A 17625-nucleotide genomic window follows, 5' to 3' on the forward strand; every position below is an offset into this window, starting at 1 on the left:
ACACTGCCATTTACTTGCTCAAGTACACATTTTAATCACAGTTTGTGGGGAATGTGCTATTCAGAAAACGTAAGTTTTGTCCTGTGATCAGGAAATTCACTGGCTGGTATAGATGAAAGTTGGGCTGAAATGTGATTGTGGAGTATGGAAATATTGCAACATTTGAGAAACTAGTCATTGGTTTTTATTCATAATTTATCAACTATTATCCGACCCTTTTTTTCGTTTTCTGTAAAGTATATGGACAACGTAATTGGATTCAAAGCAGGAAAAGATGTAGTGAGAGGCTAGTTCATTCTGAAAAAGTTATTTTTTCTGAATTTTGCTCGAAGTTTGTATAGTAACATTTTCCCACTGTGATTAAAGATTGAATGGGTTTACAATAACAGTTGTAGTTTGTACCACCCCTTCCATGTTCACTTAAGGCTTATGCTGTAGTGTAGAACTGTCAGAATGGCTTTGTATATTTCAGAGGAGTGATTTTGTTTATCCAGTGGAGGATGCTATCATTTAAACGAAACAGTTATTATAGTGTCTCCGAACTGCATAATATGGCTAACTGCATTAATGAAAGTGCAGACAAAGCAGTGTGGCTCAATAGATCAGTGTTACTGATACTCACCTTCTATAACCGAACACCAAGGCAAGCTTAGACTTTTAGAATAACTACTAAGTTGCTATTAAAATATACATCTGACATGTTTGAAAGCTCGACTCTTTTGTGAATTAGGTAATGTTATATTGCTAATTGAATTAATGGTAAGGTGCTCTTGTTTACTTTGATAATTTCTGATTTTTTGTCCAGTATGTTCACTGTTCAGACGGAAGTCCCATTGCCTTATAATATACAAAGATGGGAAAAAATTTCAACACCAAGAAGTTGTGTGACATAAATGAAACTTGGCATTTTTCTACATCTGAAAAATGTCTATTCTTATTTGATGAGTGACGTAAGAAAGGTGGTGGTGGTGTCACTTTGAGGATGTAAATAGTTTGCTTTAAATATATACTGTAATGGTCATGAGTGTCAGCTACCTTTGAGATTGGACATGGTGAGTTGGTTAGTCAAGAATGCCTTTGATGGCAGACTCCATAAACAGTCAGTCTGAACGAGGTCACATAAGAGTGCTACGAGAAGCTGGATGATCCTGTGATATTGTAGAGAGAACTGGCAGCAGCGATCACGAGAATGTACGGTTGCAAGAAGACTGGGCTGCAGACAGCCATGTGGCACCAGAGGCAAGACCATTGTGTTTGGCATATGGTTCTGGTGCATGATACTGCATCTTCAATGGCAATTTCAGCAGCAGTTGGCATCAGTGTAGCGTGCATTTGACTGGATCCAAACCACTACCATTTGCGACTTATAAGGGGAGGCCGCCAATTGTGAAATTCAGATTCGATTCATACTGCGCATAATAAAAGCTCATGGCCAGAGGTGTAATATATATATAATTCCCAGCAATCAGGTGCAACAATTATGCATATAATAAGTTGTTGAAAGTCGTTTGTCATGGAAAAACTGGCGACTTCGAACATCATTGTTTCCCGCAAACAAAGTTGTATTTCACAAATGTTGTTAATTATCTTCATAATGTTATCCACGTATAGTTAACGGAAGACGTAGAAACAATATTCCGAAACGAATACGTATAGCGTAAGTCAGATGTTCGAATTAGAATAGAGACACCACGAACACAAATTTGCTGTGGCAGGTATGAAATATAAACTCCATTACTCGCTCGTTACACTTGAAGGACAGATGTTGAATGGGCCGAAACGAGCCGCCGCATAACAGCGTAGTTGCATGCTACCTTCGAAAGAAGGTAGATGCGGTCCCTAGCGCAACTTATAACATCGTCGAAAATCAGTGCGGACGGGAGAGCTTTGGTACACCCTGTTTAAAAAAAGGGAAAAATGGAGGCGGTACAATTGGAGACCGATCAGCCTTCACCAACATGCATAAGCAATTCTTTAATAGTGTGTGTGTGTGTGTGTGTGTGTGTGTGTGTGTGTGTGTGTGTGTGTGTGTGTGTGTGTGTTATAATAGAGGGAAACATTCCATGTAGGAAAAATATATCTAAAAACAAAAATGATGTGACTTACCAAATGAAAGTGCTGGTAGGTCGACAGACGCACAAACATACACACAAAATTCAAGCTTTCGCAACAAACTGTTGCCTCATCAGGAAAGAGGGAAGGAGAGGTAAAGACAAAAGAAAGTGGGTTTTAAGGGAGAGGGTAAGGAGTCATTCCAATCCCGAGAGTGGAAAGACTTACCTTAGGGGGAAAAAGGACGGGTTTACACTTGCGCGCGCGCACACACACATATCCATCCACACATATACAGACACAAGCAGACATATTTAAAGACCTTTCCGCTCCCGGGATTGGAATGACTCCTTACCCTCTCCCTTAAAACCCACTTCCTTTCGTCTTTCCCTCTCCTTCCCTCTTTCCTGATGAGATAACAGTTTGTTGCGAAGGCTTGAATTTTGTGTGTATGTTTGTGTGTCTATCCACGTGCCAGCGCTTTCGTTTGGTAAGTCACATCTTTGTTTATATATATATATATATATATATATATATATATAATCGAATCTGAATTTCACAATTGGCGGCCTCCCCTTGTTAGTGATGTAAAGTGAGAAGTCATTGGAGAACAGGGTGGAGGTCTATTGTATCTTCTGACGGCAGCTGGTTCAGCTTTGGTGCCAATGATGGTTGTCTTGGTTAGCAAGAGGTCAGTTGAGTGTCTGCAACCAATCTACCTGTGTAATGGCACTCTCCCACACACCCCGACTGCAAATTTGTACGTCAATCTGGTGATTTCTCCTGTTGTGCTGTCACTCATGAACAGCATTCCAGGGGGTGTTTCTGAACAGAATAATGCTCACCTCCTATCACTGTTGTAACCAAACATGCTCGAGAGTGAGTCGACATGTTACTTTGGTGTGTTTGATCCCCAAATCTGTCTCCAGTAAGACACCCCCAGTGTCATCCACAAGCAGCATTAACCATCCCTGCATTGGCCAACTTCTTAAGTGCAACAAATGTGGCACTCCGTCTCACAAACTGACATTCGGCACCTGTACAACTCTCTACAAGCGCATTTGCGTGCTTGCATTAAACATTGCAGCTGCTATACCAGTTATTAATGTATCAGCATTTCACATTTGCAATGGCCTATCTCGTGCTTTCGTTAACCTGTGGTCTTGCAATGTTAATCACTTAAAATGTGTTACCTAGACAGAATTTATTCTGAAAATTTCATTATGTTATTTTTTTGTGTCAATGATGATGATTGGTTTGTGGGGCACTCAACTGTGTGGTCGTCAGTGCCTGTACAAAGACCCAATTTTTTCACAGCCCAGTCTGACCACTGTCACAAATGATAATGATTACGATGATGAAGACAACACAAAACACCCAGTCCATGGGCAGAGAAAATCCCCAACCCGGCTGGGAATTTAACCTGGGACCCATTTTTGGTTGAGATTTGTCACCCACACTAAAGTCTGGTATTAAAATAAGTCTGTATCTAGAATGCTGACAGTACAGAGAGAATCTTTAATTGTCCACCTTCAGTGTGAAAGAGATCGTCAAAACAGGTGGAATGAGAGTTGTCTTTTGTTAAAACTCGTCAAAATCACACATTACCCAATAAACATGGCTGTGAAATGCTAGATTTTCATATGATGTCTTTCAGCTGTATAATGTTCGTGAAAGCTTGCAAGTGTAAGCAGTGTATCAGTTTTCACCACTAAATTTCTTGCTTCACCATAATTTTTATTTAATGTACATTGGTGCAGCACATTCCTGGATATAACCCTCAATTTAAAACTAGTTTGTATTATTAAATGCTATGATGTGAGCTGCTATATTATTCTGGCAACTTTAACTTTAATGCAAATCATAGAATTCGTTTCCTGGATTAGAAATTCTGGGAAGTGTGATTGTAATTTACTTCCTAGTATCATTAGTGTATGAAGCAACAGTATCACTCATAATGTGACATGAACTTGAATTATTTTCCAAAACTCAGTGCTTAAGGTAAATAGTATAATTTTTGTCTCTTACTTTGTAAAATCTTGATGAGAAAAGCATTAATTGGTATACGTGTGGTGGATTGAGTAATTTGTCAATAAGTGAGGAAAGGCAAAGTTCAGATGTTAAATACAGTTGGAACGTTAATTTGAGATAGGAAAGAAATGAAGTGGTGCTTGAGCAGTATACTAAAAATATCTTTACTAAATGCCAAAAGCTATGCACATAACATCCACAAGCCAGTATTTTCTTAAAATGCTTTCAGGGAATGAACTGACCATTTAGAACGAATGGAAGGCACAAAAATCACACTGGGGATTGGAGTTCAAAAACCCAGACTATTGAGTGCCTGGATTAAAATTTTTGACTGAAATGTAAAGTGTGGAACATTGGGTCCATATTTTTATAAGGTGTATGTAGCAATGTGTCCAAATGTATACCACATAAAATTGGATCTGCTTACTATTTACCTCCATGAGAATGTAGCAGTATGACGGAGGTGATATGGAGGATGAAATGCAAACAGCATACCAATTTTCTATGTTAACATTGATTAAAATGAAATGCAGGCATTGACAGTTTAAAACTAGGTATGTTAAGAACATATCACTACCTCACATTTAAGGCAGTATCAGTGTCATGGTTGCAGATGTGAAGATGGGTGCAGAGGTAGAGAAATTAACAGGTGGCCTCAATTTCAAAGGTGATGAAATTTCTCAAGCATTTTTATCATATGAATTGCACAAGTCACCCTTTTTGGGACTTGGGTGCAAATGCTCGCTGGTACGGGTGCAAATGCTCGCTGGTACAGAATCACCAAAAAAGCTATTAGCTGTTTCACTAAAACTATGGAAAAAATTTATCCTCTTGACTTTGACGCCAGATGGACAAGTCATGTGATCACTTACGAAGAAACCAAGTTAAACTTGGTAGTGAGGATCAAAATGGTGGTGGTGATTTGCTTGTAACTGTGGGAGATTTTTTTCATGGTTGCTTCTAGCCAGAAATAGTAATAACTTGTCACCAAATTATTCTGGAAGAAAGAAGCAAACTTCGTATAGTATTCTGATGATGGACAGTATTTAAGTTTTTCCGTTCCACACCATTTTCTTTCTGTTGTTAGTTGAAAATGACTAATTCTTTGTAAATGGACTTTAGTTGGTGATTCCAAGAGAGCATGAAGGTGAAAACCTTTTTGGTAAAATGTTTCCATTGCATGCGGAGTTTGTGATAATTTTGTGTGTGTGTGTGTGTGTGTGTGTGTGTGTGTGTGTGTGTGTGTGTGTGTGTCCGTCCTGACGCTGTTTTCAATTAATTTCCTAGTACCATTGAATTAAACACTAAATCAGAAATCTGCAAATTTGTCAGTTTTACTTTCTATTACTTCTGAAGTATTTCACTGAAGTAAACTGGAATTCCACAGATTGACTGTACTGCTTAAGTACATCATACACTCTACCAGTAGAACGCACAGCTTTTCCTGCCCTTTCTAATGCCTGGAGGGGTGATTTCGACCCCTTCTACATAACAATGTTCCAAATTGTTTCAAAATTGTATGTAATTATCATATTTTAGTGCTTTTATTTGACACACACACACACACACACACACACACACACACACACACACACACACACACACACACAAAATTCAAGCTTTTGCAAAAACTGTTGCCTCATCAGGAAAGAGGGAAAGACGAAAGGATGTGGGTTTTAAGAGAGAGGGTAAGGAGTCATTCCAATCCCGGGAGTGGAAAGACTTACCTTAGGGGGAAAAAAGGACAGGTATACACACACACACACACACACACACACACACACACACACACACACACACACACACACACATTTGTAAAGGCAAATAGTTTGGCCAGAGATCTCTGCCCAAACTCTTTGCGTTTACAAATGTAATTGCATAGAAAAATGGAACTATTCAGGTTTACAGCAATTTTAGCTAGGTTATACCCAATTGACATTTGTATTCAGTTTCTTGTGCATTTTCCACAAGCCTTCTTCACACATACATTACACTTGTAAATGGTTTTATTACACTTGCACAGTTTAAGAACTTGAAATGTATGGCGTTTCTGTGCTACCTCATTTTCATTCTTTTCGTAATATTCTGAGGTCCTACGAGGTGAGCGACTGTTCATGTACAGTGCGTAGTTCCTACATAAGTTGCTGAATAATTTTTTGTCCATTCATACCGTCGTAACATGAACAGAAGTTAATTATTCCATTACAAAGTAAGATAACTGAAGTTTGGGAGTGTATGAAATTACAGTATTCCAATAAAGGGATGAGTGTGACAACCCTGGGTATTACACCTGAAACCTACAGAAAAATTATAAATTGTCTGAAATGCAGTGGTTTTCAGAACATTGAAAATAGGTAACAAATGAATAAAACTCATGACAGGAAATGTTACGCCAATCATTGTGTGAAATGTAGTTATGTGAAAACTGAAAAAGGTCATTATGAAACTGAGTGTTCTAGTGTTAAAACAATCACATAAGATAAACAAAAGTTAACAAATCGGCTTCCATTGAGTATTAGGACTGGGTGATGGTTGTATTCTGTGTGCGTTACACTCTAAATTATTGAAAAGGGACCTCAATAGGAAGGGTATAACCACAGGGAGTCTAAATGTAAGACCCCCTTGAAGAAGGTAGGACCTGAAAACCACTCTTCAGAGTATTCGAGATACATCAGGCCACATTGTTGTGGCACTTAAAACTTCCAAAGTGTATAAATTTGAAATAGTTTTGCAGTGACAAAGTATAAAAAATTTATATTTACATTTAAATTTATTGACACCGTGTGTATGATTCTTTATTCTGTACTAAACAGCAAAAACTGTTTCAAATTGAATAGTTTTTTTAAAGTAAATTGTGCTTGATTTTTATTGGAAATGCAAATACCATAAACTCTAAATTGTCTGCAGTAATCAGGGATTTGAAAACTGTGGATAATGGAATTCTGCAAATAACCTGCAATTAAAGTACACAGATTATTTATATAATCATAATTTAAAATTATATAATCATAATTTAATTTAATCATCATAGTGTGAAAATTTTGTACTTTAAACGAAAACAGTACAATCCAATTTTGCAAGCCAATTTCCCTTTACATTACACTAATGCAGTCCATCTCGGGCAGCATTCGAGCAGCACATTGTTTGGTAAACTCATATTGTAACAGAGATTATTACTTGTGTGCGACTGGTCCCAGGTTAATGGCAAGTTTTCAGCAGCAGGAAAAGTACAAAAATTTCATCTGGCAAACATCTATAACTGATACACTGGTGGCATGTTAATGAATCTGCAAACCAATAATTCTTACTGCACAAGAGCTTTTCATAAGTAATTACTTAAGCTTGAGTATATTTGGTCAGTGGTATCACTTGTTGTTAACAAAGAGTGAAGAAACTGAAATTGCTTTTCAAAAAAATATTTGGGTGGATGTCCCCTGCCCCCCGTACACACCACACAGTCATCACTCAGGTAGGTGGTGATGCCAGTGTTCTGAAGGGTAAAGTTTTTGTTGTTTCTAGTGGACTGAGTCATTTGATACTTCGATATTTCAGAGGTTCGCTCAGTGTATGTCATTCTTGAGTACACTGCCTCCACTTACTGAAGATTGTTTCTTCATATCTACTCACTGCCAGAAACCTTATTGTATTAAATTTGGTTTGGAATTACTGTACAAAAATTGGAGATTCGCTTAAATTTGTTTGTAATATATAACTGGTAAACTGGAATATTTGGCAATATACTTTGCTCAGAAATTGTGGAATTAGTCCAGTTCCTTACTGTTCTTAAAATCACGGACAGATAAGCCCATACTGTGGAGCTGCTACCACCAGTGCTGCCAACAGAAACCCGTAAAAAGTGTGTATGCACACTTGGTGGAAAATTCCTTACCTGCTCAATGTCCCTTGCTGCTTTACATGTAATCCAGCATTCGTGCCCTACAGTTAATTTAGTGTAGACCATTTGCTAACAACAAATGGCACATAAAGGAGCCATTTTTTGATCACAATAAACAGCAAAAGTACTACATTTTTTAATTGGAATTGAAAATTTTCCAAAAAATTTGTTCACACTAAGCAGAATCCCTTTCTTTTGCTAATCCTTGTTTTGCCTATTAATAGTTTCGTCTTTGCCAACAGTTTTTGTGTGGTTCATGGTTGTGATGAAATTTCTGTACATGTAATTAGCAGTTCCAAAAATTGTGGAATTTCTTTCTGCTTCAGTCTTTTGTCATTGATGGAATTTTGGTCTGTCAGGTGCCATAAAATCAAATTCTTACTATAAATGCTTATCGAAATAGTTTAAACTATTTTCCGTTTACTTCCAAAAATATGGCTGCCAATGTGCCAGTTCCTTGTGATACAATAGTTTCTTCGACCTTTTCAAGTGTTTTGTTCTGAAGGTGCATTATTGATCTCATTTTCCAGACAAAACATTGTAATCAGCTTTGTTCCTTATATGAAAAAAAAATTGCAGCCTGAACTACATTAATTTTGTTTTGCCAACAAAATGTTCAGAGTAAGTGGTATATCTTGTTCTTGGCTGCTAAGTATTTCATTATTGTCTGAGCAAAATATTTCCAAAACTATTTAACTATGAAGCTTCCATTTTAAGTGAATTTCATGCTGTTATTAGGAAACCAAGAAGTATATTCAAATGTTAATGTTTCTTTAATCAGTACCCTTAAAATATGATTGAAGCATATGTAACTGACAACATATATTTTGATACTGTGATCTGTGGACACTAAAAGCTTGTCAATATCTTGCCTAAGCAGTACAAGGTACTCTTATTCTCACTAAGGCAGGAAGTACTAGTGTTGTGCAGGGTAACTGGAATAAAGGGATGGAGGGAAACATTGCAGACAGATGAGCAAAAGCACCAAACACCCTCCCTCCCCCCAACAAATCTTTGCTCAATGTGTCATGTCCTGTCAGATGTTATTCTGTCTGGGTAACAGCATGTCAAATGGCACTACAGACAGGGAGTTATATTTAAGTGAAGCTAACACTCTGTGGCGCACTTCTTTTGATGCTCATAAAACATAGGTTATGTAATGGGCCCTTAATGCAGCGGGGTCAGGGATTTTCACCTGCCTTGAGATGACTGGGTGTTTGTTTTGTCCTCATCATTCATGCAAGGGGCAAGATAGGACTGAGAAAAGGCTGGGAATTTGTACGGGTGCTGATAATCGCGCAGCCGAGTGCCTCACAATCCGATAATCATCTGAAATATGCTAATCTCCTCCAGTAAGCAGCCTCACCACAATGTGGAGTTTAAGTGGCTCTCATAGAGCATCAGATTTTAACTTTTCATGATTTATTTGCCAATAAGAAGCATGTTTTTAGGCAATAGTAAGGCACTTGTTAAAAAAAATAAATAAACAAAAAGATTGAGCTTTGTTGTGTAGCGGTACTTAAAATACAGGGTGAATCAAATAGAATTGGCTGTCTAAATTCCTCAAACTAATAAACATATACAATGAATTTTGTTTCTTGATAAATTGGAAACTATCTTCCCTCTCCCCTGCGCCCCTTTGCTACCACCACCGGGTTTAATATGCCCCCCCTCCCTCTTGAGATGCGTGTCATATGTCGGTGTGGTATTAAAATTGTTCCCATACAGTAGTGAGCATATTTTGAGTTATAGCTTCCGCAGCTGCCGTTATGCAATGCCTCAGTTCATTCGTTGCAGTTGTTTTTGTTGGTAATGGAAGCACGTAAACAGTCTTTTATAAACCCCAACAAGAAATAATCACATACAGTCAGGTCTGGTGACCTTGGAGGTCAGTAATCCTTTGATTTAAAAATCCCTGCATTTCAAGGTGCCAGTGTGGTGGTGCCCTATCCTGTTGGTAAATGAAGCCATTCCAATGAGTCTCCAGTTGTGAGAACACAGTTCTCAAGCACATGGAGATACATGTTTCCTGTTAGTGTTCTTGGCAAAGAAAAATGGACCATACACATTTTCCTGTGAAGCTGCACAAAGAAATTTTGGAGAGTCCCTCATGTACAACTTTTATGTTGTTATTCCATGCCCCATATTTTCACATTGGCGGTTCACCTTTCCATTTAAATGGAATGTTGCCGTGTCACTAAAGACTAAGTGTGTAAGAAATCGGTCATCTTCCATCTTGCCAAGAATGAAATTAGACTCCGCAGCTGCACGGCGAACGGATTTCTGCAGACTCCTCGTGAAACTATAGCGGATGCTTTCAACGTCTGTGAGGCACTTGGGGGACGGCATGGCGATTTGCCTTTACACAAACAACCTGATTCTTGGAATTGTTCATGCCATTGTCTAATGCTCTTTGCTGTAAGAGGATCTAAGTCATATTTAGTACGAAAGTTCTGTTGAACGGTTATTACTAACCCGCACTGCAAAACTCTTTGTCGTCCTGACACCAGTTTTGCTAGAACTGAAGTGGGCACACACTGCTGCTACCTAGCAGGAACAACACACAACTCGAGAGTTTGCTCTTTACAACAGTAGGTTGCACATGCCCATATCTCAAATAACATAATAGTTATGATTTTTTAAAATCACATGATTGTTTTTGATATACCCTGTATTTAGAAGACTGATAATATTTCAGTGCACATTGCTTTTGCTTTTAAGGCCATCAAAAAGGCAAATTAAGATGAATGTATAAATTTCAGCTTACATAGCATAACTGTTGGGCTTTCAGAGGGAGAGTTGTGTGTGACTGTATGATCGCTTCACGGTACACCACAGTATGTTTATTTTAAATGTAATTAAGATATGTTAACAATTCCTGAATTTAATATATTTTTGACAACTGATTTCTGCACTATGGAAATTTGAATTTGCTCCTGTACAAGTTGGCCTCATAAAATACTGCCAGGAAGTATGGCACTGGCACAGAAACTGCTGGCTTGAAGGGTTAATCCAGTGAGTCACTGTGTGGTATTTGGCAAGATGTTGGATGCATTAATAAAATAGATCAGGGAGCCTAATAAATGCACTACAGTTGAGATGAGATCATGTTTTTTATAAATGGCAATTTAGTTTGTCTAAAAAGGAAACAATGTTTTAAATATTCAGTAGGATCAGCAGTCTATTTTCCTGTACGTACTTTTTGTTCTAATTGTCAAGAGTGGGTTAATTTATTGTAATATTACTAATGTGCGTGTTCTGGTTTTACATCATTTTCTTCAGTTGCTCTGGTTTGCCAATTGACAATTCAGGGTACGATTCACATTTGGGATTAAGATAATTTTATCTCTAGAAAAAAAATATTCACAGAACACAATTTCTCTATTGCTCAACACTCACCTGGCATGTTTGCTTTTCAGTATCAGTACGGATAACATCTAAAAGATAGTCACGACAACAAATGATAAAATTCCACACTGAATATTTAGCACACAAGAGAAAATGGCAAGTAATCCTTTTGGTTTCTGTCACATAGTATACGTCATCTTTGTTTCTGTGCACCTTACCCCCACCATTTCTATTTGATTAACAGCCGTGCTGTATTAATTTTTTAGCGCTCTTAAATTTCTTAGTTAAGTTTGTGCCAGAATGTAAGATTGCAATATACTTTTCATAATATACGTAAAATGCTGGTTGGGTAGGGGGCTTGGACGACTGACAAATGACAGGAGTGTCACAGTGAGCAAACCAACAAATTCTTTTGTAGAAGACGAAGTCTCTGATGGAAAGATAACAATTACATTGTGGTCTCGTCAAATGTAAAGACACTTTAAAAGTTATTCAAATTCTTGGTTGGAAAAAAAAAGTAATGTCACAGTACGTAGATAGGAAAACACGGATTGCAAGTTAATGTGCAGTTAAGGGAGTAATATTAACTAGTTCTTGGATACAGGGGCCAGTGTTTTTTAGATCACTTGCACGGAATTTTTCGTCCATTAAATACTCCCATAAATTTTTTGGTAAATATCACTGTTCGCTTGTAAAATGCAGTATGTTAATTCGTGCAAAACATTGTCAGGTTGAGGATGTATGTCAACTGACAAATCATCTCAGGGCGTTGTTTTTGTTTCGGAATTGACACTAGTAGTAAAATGCAATAATTTTAAAAATAAAGAAGATAGAAAATGTAATTACATTAAACTTGTAAGCAGACAACTGGCTGTGAGCAACTGACAAGAGAAACTCATCACACCCCCATCATTGGTAAAATGGCTCAGTGGGTAGCCTGTCAAAAACTGAACACAGATCAAGCATGAAAACAAGGTATTCTGAACTGTGAAAAAAGCAGCAAAATAGAAACGGTGAAAGGTGCAATTTCAAGGTGTGAAACATCAAGTGACTTGCAAGAACCATGGTGACATGGTTATATGGTCATAGTGTTGGACTACAAAATGGGAGATCTGTGTTCAAACCTCCCTCGTGCCAAATTTTTTCATTAATTTCTGAGCTGTGTGTCGGGTCATTGACATGTCTGATCTCATGTAGTCTTGACAATTGTCATACTATACACTGGTTATAGAATCTGGGTCATGTGGTAAGAATATATTACTGTTGCTAGTAAATGTGATGAATACTGAGAGCAGGTGAGATGCCACATAGACCTCTCACAGAAGTGTAAACAACAAGTAAACACACATGAACTATGTTACAATGAAGGAATTAAAGAGTAAAAACTTCTAAAATGGAATGCAAGAGATATAACATATGGTACTTGTGTAGATTGAATGTGTGGAGGTTCCTTTGTTAAATATCACTGTTGTAAACAGATGTTACACCACGATAAACCCACAGATTTGAAGACAGTAAACACACGTCAGTGATCAGATGGGACAGTTCATAATTTTCTGCATGAGTGGGTGGGAGGGGGGGGGGGTCACGAGGGTGACTGGAACCAGGATCTCCCCCTTCGGAGGCAAACACCATGACCACATAATTACTATGACACCATAGTCATTGAAAGTCAGACCATTCACTATTCCTATTTCACTTCTTTTATCTACAACTGGGTACACCTTTCTCTAGTTTCCACATGTGATATATGCTGAGTTTTTGACAGGCTGTCCAATGGGCCGTTGTACCAATAAATCTGGGCGAAAGCGGGGGGGGGGGGGGGGTGTCGCTATGGGGAGTAGTTTCCTTTGTAAGCATCTGTTTCTGAAAATGTGTTTTTTGAAATGGTTGAAATTTGAGCCATATATAAATATTTTACATATACCTAAGAGCTTATAAGGAATTGGTGAGTTTTGACCAGTTGCAGATATAATTGAGAAGGAAATTTCTTGCTGACTGGGGCGGCCAGATGATGTGAAATTTGCGTTCAGATCAGTCAAGTTATATGTACATGGATTGGAATTCTGCTTCTTGCAAAAACTTTTGTGAGAATATTTTGTATTAAGTCAAAAAGCTTTAACTGTGGAGGAGGACACTGTCAGCATACATTTGTATATGTGGACTACATTGTCTTATTTTTCTCCCTACAGAATATATTCTGCTTTAGAATGTTAAGAGGAGGAGAAAGATCAAAAAGTGTTATACAAATACTGCTGGAATCTCTCCTGGGCTAAAAGATTTTTATTGCAGATCATGTAGTACAACAGAATAATTTGGCATTTGATCTGTCAGATTTCATACCAGCCCATAGCAGATATGCCCCAAGTATTAATTTACTAAAGTAACCTCGTGTTTGCATATAATTATGTAAGAATTCTTGTAGAGAGGAATTACGGGAGAACGAAAGTCTTTGAGAAACAAAAATGAAAAATTTATTTAAAATGGCAGTATAAATAATGCAAGAAGTAAAATTTCAAATCATGGGAATGCAAGTTGATTGTAAACTGGAGGCAGACGCTGTGTACCATATTGTTGCCACACCAATTAGTAAGAACATTTACCACTGCAACTGATTGAATCTACAGTTGAAAAAGAGTTGTTGCCTAATGTTTAAATAAAATATCCTTATTTTCTAGCGTTTTAACAATTCTGTCTGATCTGAAAAAGATCCTGCATAAGATCTCCAAAAGAGTTGTATTTTCTTTCATGTACATGTGATTAACATGCTGAAGCTCATGAAAAATGGTGGGTCACAAGGTGTGTGCCTCTGATTGTTAGCGTAACATATGGTGTCCTGTAACTGGTAGTCTTCTCTTTGCAAGTCTGCAAATGTTTGTCAATCTCTTTCCATTCAAGTGCAATTTACATAATATACGTATGTGCCTATGTTATTTTACATCTTTGTAATTTGATTAAAAGTGGCTATTAAAGAATGTTTAAGGGTGTATTAATGTGTAATTGCCATATTGTTAATTCATTCCGATTTTTGTTTTAACATTTTAATTTTCTTGTTTTCAGTCGTATGTTTGAAGACTTCAGTCGTGATAGCTTTGAGGAAAGAAGGTAAGTTTTCATGAATACACAAGTTTGTCTATTAATTTTTTTTTACTCCTGCGTTTATTTGCTGCCCCCATGTAAAAATAGCATGAATTCAATCCCTGCTTCACTTTTTAGTTAATGCTTAACATTTTTTTTTTCTTCCAGTTCAGGCTGGCTGTGAAATAATTAGGTGTAACTGAACTCCTTGTCAGTAATGCATGCCCCATCTGGTCCCCTTTTTAGAAGAAAATTTGATGAAACAGCCTTTCCTGCAGTGTCCATAACATAGAGTTGTCTTTTGTGGGTAAATTACTCAGTTCACTGTTTCTGTACTATTATTTTCTGTTGTAGTTCATGAGTCATCATCTAACTTTGATTGGACTTGTGTAAGCTTCATATTCCTCTCCTATTTGTTTTGTTTTACTTTTTTTATACCTTGTGTAAGTACGTGTTCTGTTTCCTTTTTATCGGTAATTCTCACCTGTTCAAGATAAGTCTACAGCTAATTGTGTATTTATTTTGTATTAGACCGGGCGCGCGTGGAACGCTCTCTCCTCGCCGCTTTGCACCGTATTAAGACGCAATCATCCGCCTGTCCGTCGCCGTTATAAGCCGGTCCGTAGCGTCGAAGTCCGGTGAAATTTTTCACGCGGGAAGCCTCGGCCGGAATGAAACGGAAGACAATCGCCTGTTGTGTTGCGGCGCGGCGTGACGGTGTAACGGGCAACTCACCTTTGTTCTCTTGTTTCTTTTTGAACATGCTAGATAGATTTCAGATATTCTGTCTTGTTTGATAGATAATTATTGTTGTAGTCTGATACATCCACACCATTACTTTTAAGCATTCTTCTCTTCGTGATTTTTGAAGGAGAATTTTTGAAATAGAATTCTTCTGTTCATTTGTTCAACAAGTAGGGTGGGCACATTCTTTGCTTCACGATCATGTGCATTACGTGCTGTTGGTGTTCAGCAAAATATTATTAACCCTGTTATGAAGTCTCATTCCATAGAAAATTAAACACGGTCCATTTTTTCACTGAAAGAGAAAGTTGCACTTAGACCACTTATCCCCTTTTGACACAGTTGTGTACTTACAACATTGAAAAGAAGTGTATAAGGAACCAGTTAGTCTGTACTTACAAAAGACGTTGAACACATCCGACTTAGAAAGGCTTCCCGCACGGCATGTCGGTCGGAAGCGTTCCGTGGAATTAGCGCGACAGATGTGAACAGGTATGCTGCCGGTTGTGTTCTAGATTCTTTGTAGAATATTTTGATTGGAACAAAACAGGAATCATGACATTGTTTCAGATTTCTTTCATTTCCCAGTATCTTAGTGTTACTTGTGAAAAAAAAAGATAATTGATAGATTTTATAGCTGTGTAGGCTGATAAATATATCCCAGCTTGGGCAAACTGAAGTCAGTCCAGAAGAGGACACACATTGTCATTGCTTACTAAGTGTATCTAGTGTTACAGATTAGCATTCATATAGATTATACATATTTATTAGTAAGTATCCATATTACTTTGATGTGGTTTTCTTTATCGAGGAAAAATAAAACACATTTCTCGGCATTATTTGGAAATCAGCACCTTTTTTCAGCAGCTTACAATATTTGGAATCTTTGTCGATTTAATTATGTAATCTAAGGTGTGTTAGAACCATTTGTAGCTGTTTTAATGTGTGTATGTATTGTTTTACATAAATACATTTTTTCTACAAAGTGATGTCTGATTCTTTAATATTACCCTTGTGCTCCGAAAATAATTTGAGGGACCTACTGTAATTTCAGTTTTTTTCTTCTGAAAATTATTCTTGATGCTGATTAGCAACTGATGTTTATTATGTGACAAATTCAGTGGATGTTTGGTTGGCTGCAGTATGTTGCTGTCCAGTTTACAAATGGATGTCCTGCCCAATCATGGGGAACATGCTGCTTGCATGCTCATAAACTAAAGTGTTTTGTTTACACTCCCCCACCTCCTTGATATTGTTGATTTGTGAGTGAATTTGTGTTTCCCTCTCACTCTTACTCCTCATTTCATAGTATGGCATACAGTATATAATTTTATGTATTGGAAATGAAAGAAACACCTCCGTACAACTGAAAATTTTCAAGAGATTTTTAAAAAAAGGAAAGAAAGAAAGAAAAAGAAACCCAAACTTAGATTTTTCGCAATTTTTCTCGTTTGTTCTATAGTTCACAGAGAGTTTTGGATGATATCAAGGCTAGCACCAGTTGCTGAAGAGGATGATTATAGGTTGTTTCCCAAGGACAAGTAATAGAATGTCCACATTATAAAGTTTACCAAGTTTTGGTTATTTCATAATGAATTCTGTCTACAGTGAAATCATCAGTTTTGAAGAATTTTTAAAAATATTGTTGAAAGTCATCAGTGATTTCTCCAGTTTTGGAAAAGTGTTTTCTTAATGCAGTATGTCACTGTGAGTGGTTATCAAAGTGTAAGAACTCTCTCCTTGTCAGTTCATGCTGCAGCTGATATCTACTGAAGTCTACAAAACTAGTTGTATTCAGAAACACTGAGAATGTTGAAGAAAACTATTTGCACGTCTGTTGTTTACAAGTACAATTATCTCTTAGATGTTAGTGTTCTAATAGCTCCTTTAGTTCAGCTTTAATCAATAATAATTTTTGACATCTTGTATCTATTGCTGACTAGGACATATCCTCATAAATCAGTTTTTTTTCTTTGGCATATTGCCATCCACATTAGTGTCATTTTTTAAGTAAAATGATAAAATATGAGCACCAGTGATGGTTAACTTTTTTTGCAAAATATCCATATTTTTGTGACCAATTTCACTGGTTTACTTTGGAATATGCTTTCTACAGGGACATAAACTTTCAAATGCTGTCAGTTGTTAAAGTCTTGTTTGCTCCAGGACTTTACTTTTTGGGAAAAATGTCTATCCATTTTTCCCAAATACAGTGAACTGCAACAAATTTGTTGGTATGTTGCCTTTTTTCCGTAATTGATTTATCGAATTATACAATGTGTAACCCAAAATATATTCCAGCCTTTTGCATTTGGATGTTTTACATCAGCACGAAAGAACTACAAGTTATGTTTATCATTATTAATGCTTGAAATAAAACTTAACAGTATTTAATCATTTAAGACGATTGCTGGCAAATACTTACGGTCAGAGGGCATAATGTGTATTAATGCTGATAGACGAACAGAAGTGCCACT

The 17625-nt window shown here is 37.2% G+C and overlaps 1 protein-coding gene across 3 annotated transcripts in view; it reads left to right on the top strand.

The window, feature by feature from the left end:
- Positions 1–16133, top strand: part of LOC124775022 (RNA-binding protein lark) — a 38955-nt gene extending 22822 nt beyond the window's left edge. For 2 of the 3 annotated variants that reach the window (XM_047249785.1, XM_047249786.1), the window contains exons 8-9: positions 14387–14431; positions 14936–16133. In XM_047249785.1, the coding sequence (XP_047105741.1) occupies positions 14387–14431; positions 14936–14984 (94 nt within the window). In that variant the 3' untranslated portion in view covers positions 14985–16133. Of the gene's footprint in view, positions 1–14386; positions 14432–14572; positions 14882–14935 lie in introns of those variants that run through there. The other variant, XM_047249787.1, reaches the window with a different exon arrangement.
- The last annotated feature ends 1492 nt before the right edge of the window (positions 16134–17625 follow it).

This window comes from Schistocerca piceifrons, chromosome 2 (genome assembly GCF_021461385.2).
Source record: "Schistocerca piceifrons isolate TAMUIC-IGC-003096 chromosome 2, iqSchPice1.1, whole genome shotgun sequence".
Classification (NCBI taxonomy): domain Eukaryota; kingdom Metazoa; phylum Arthropoda; class Insecta; order Orthoptera; family Acrididae; genus Schistocerca; species Schistocerca piceifrons.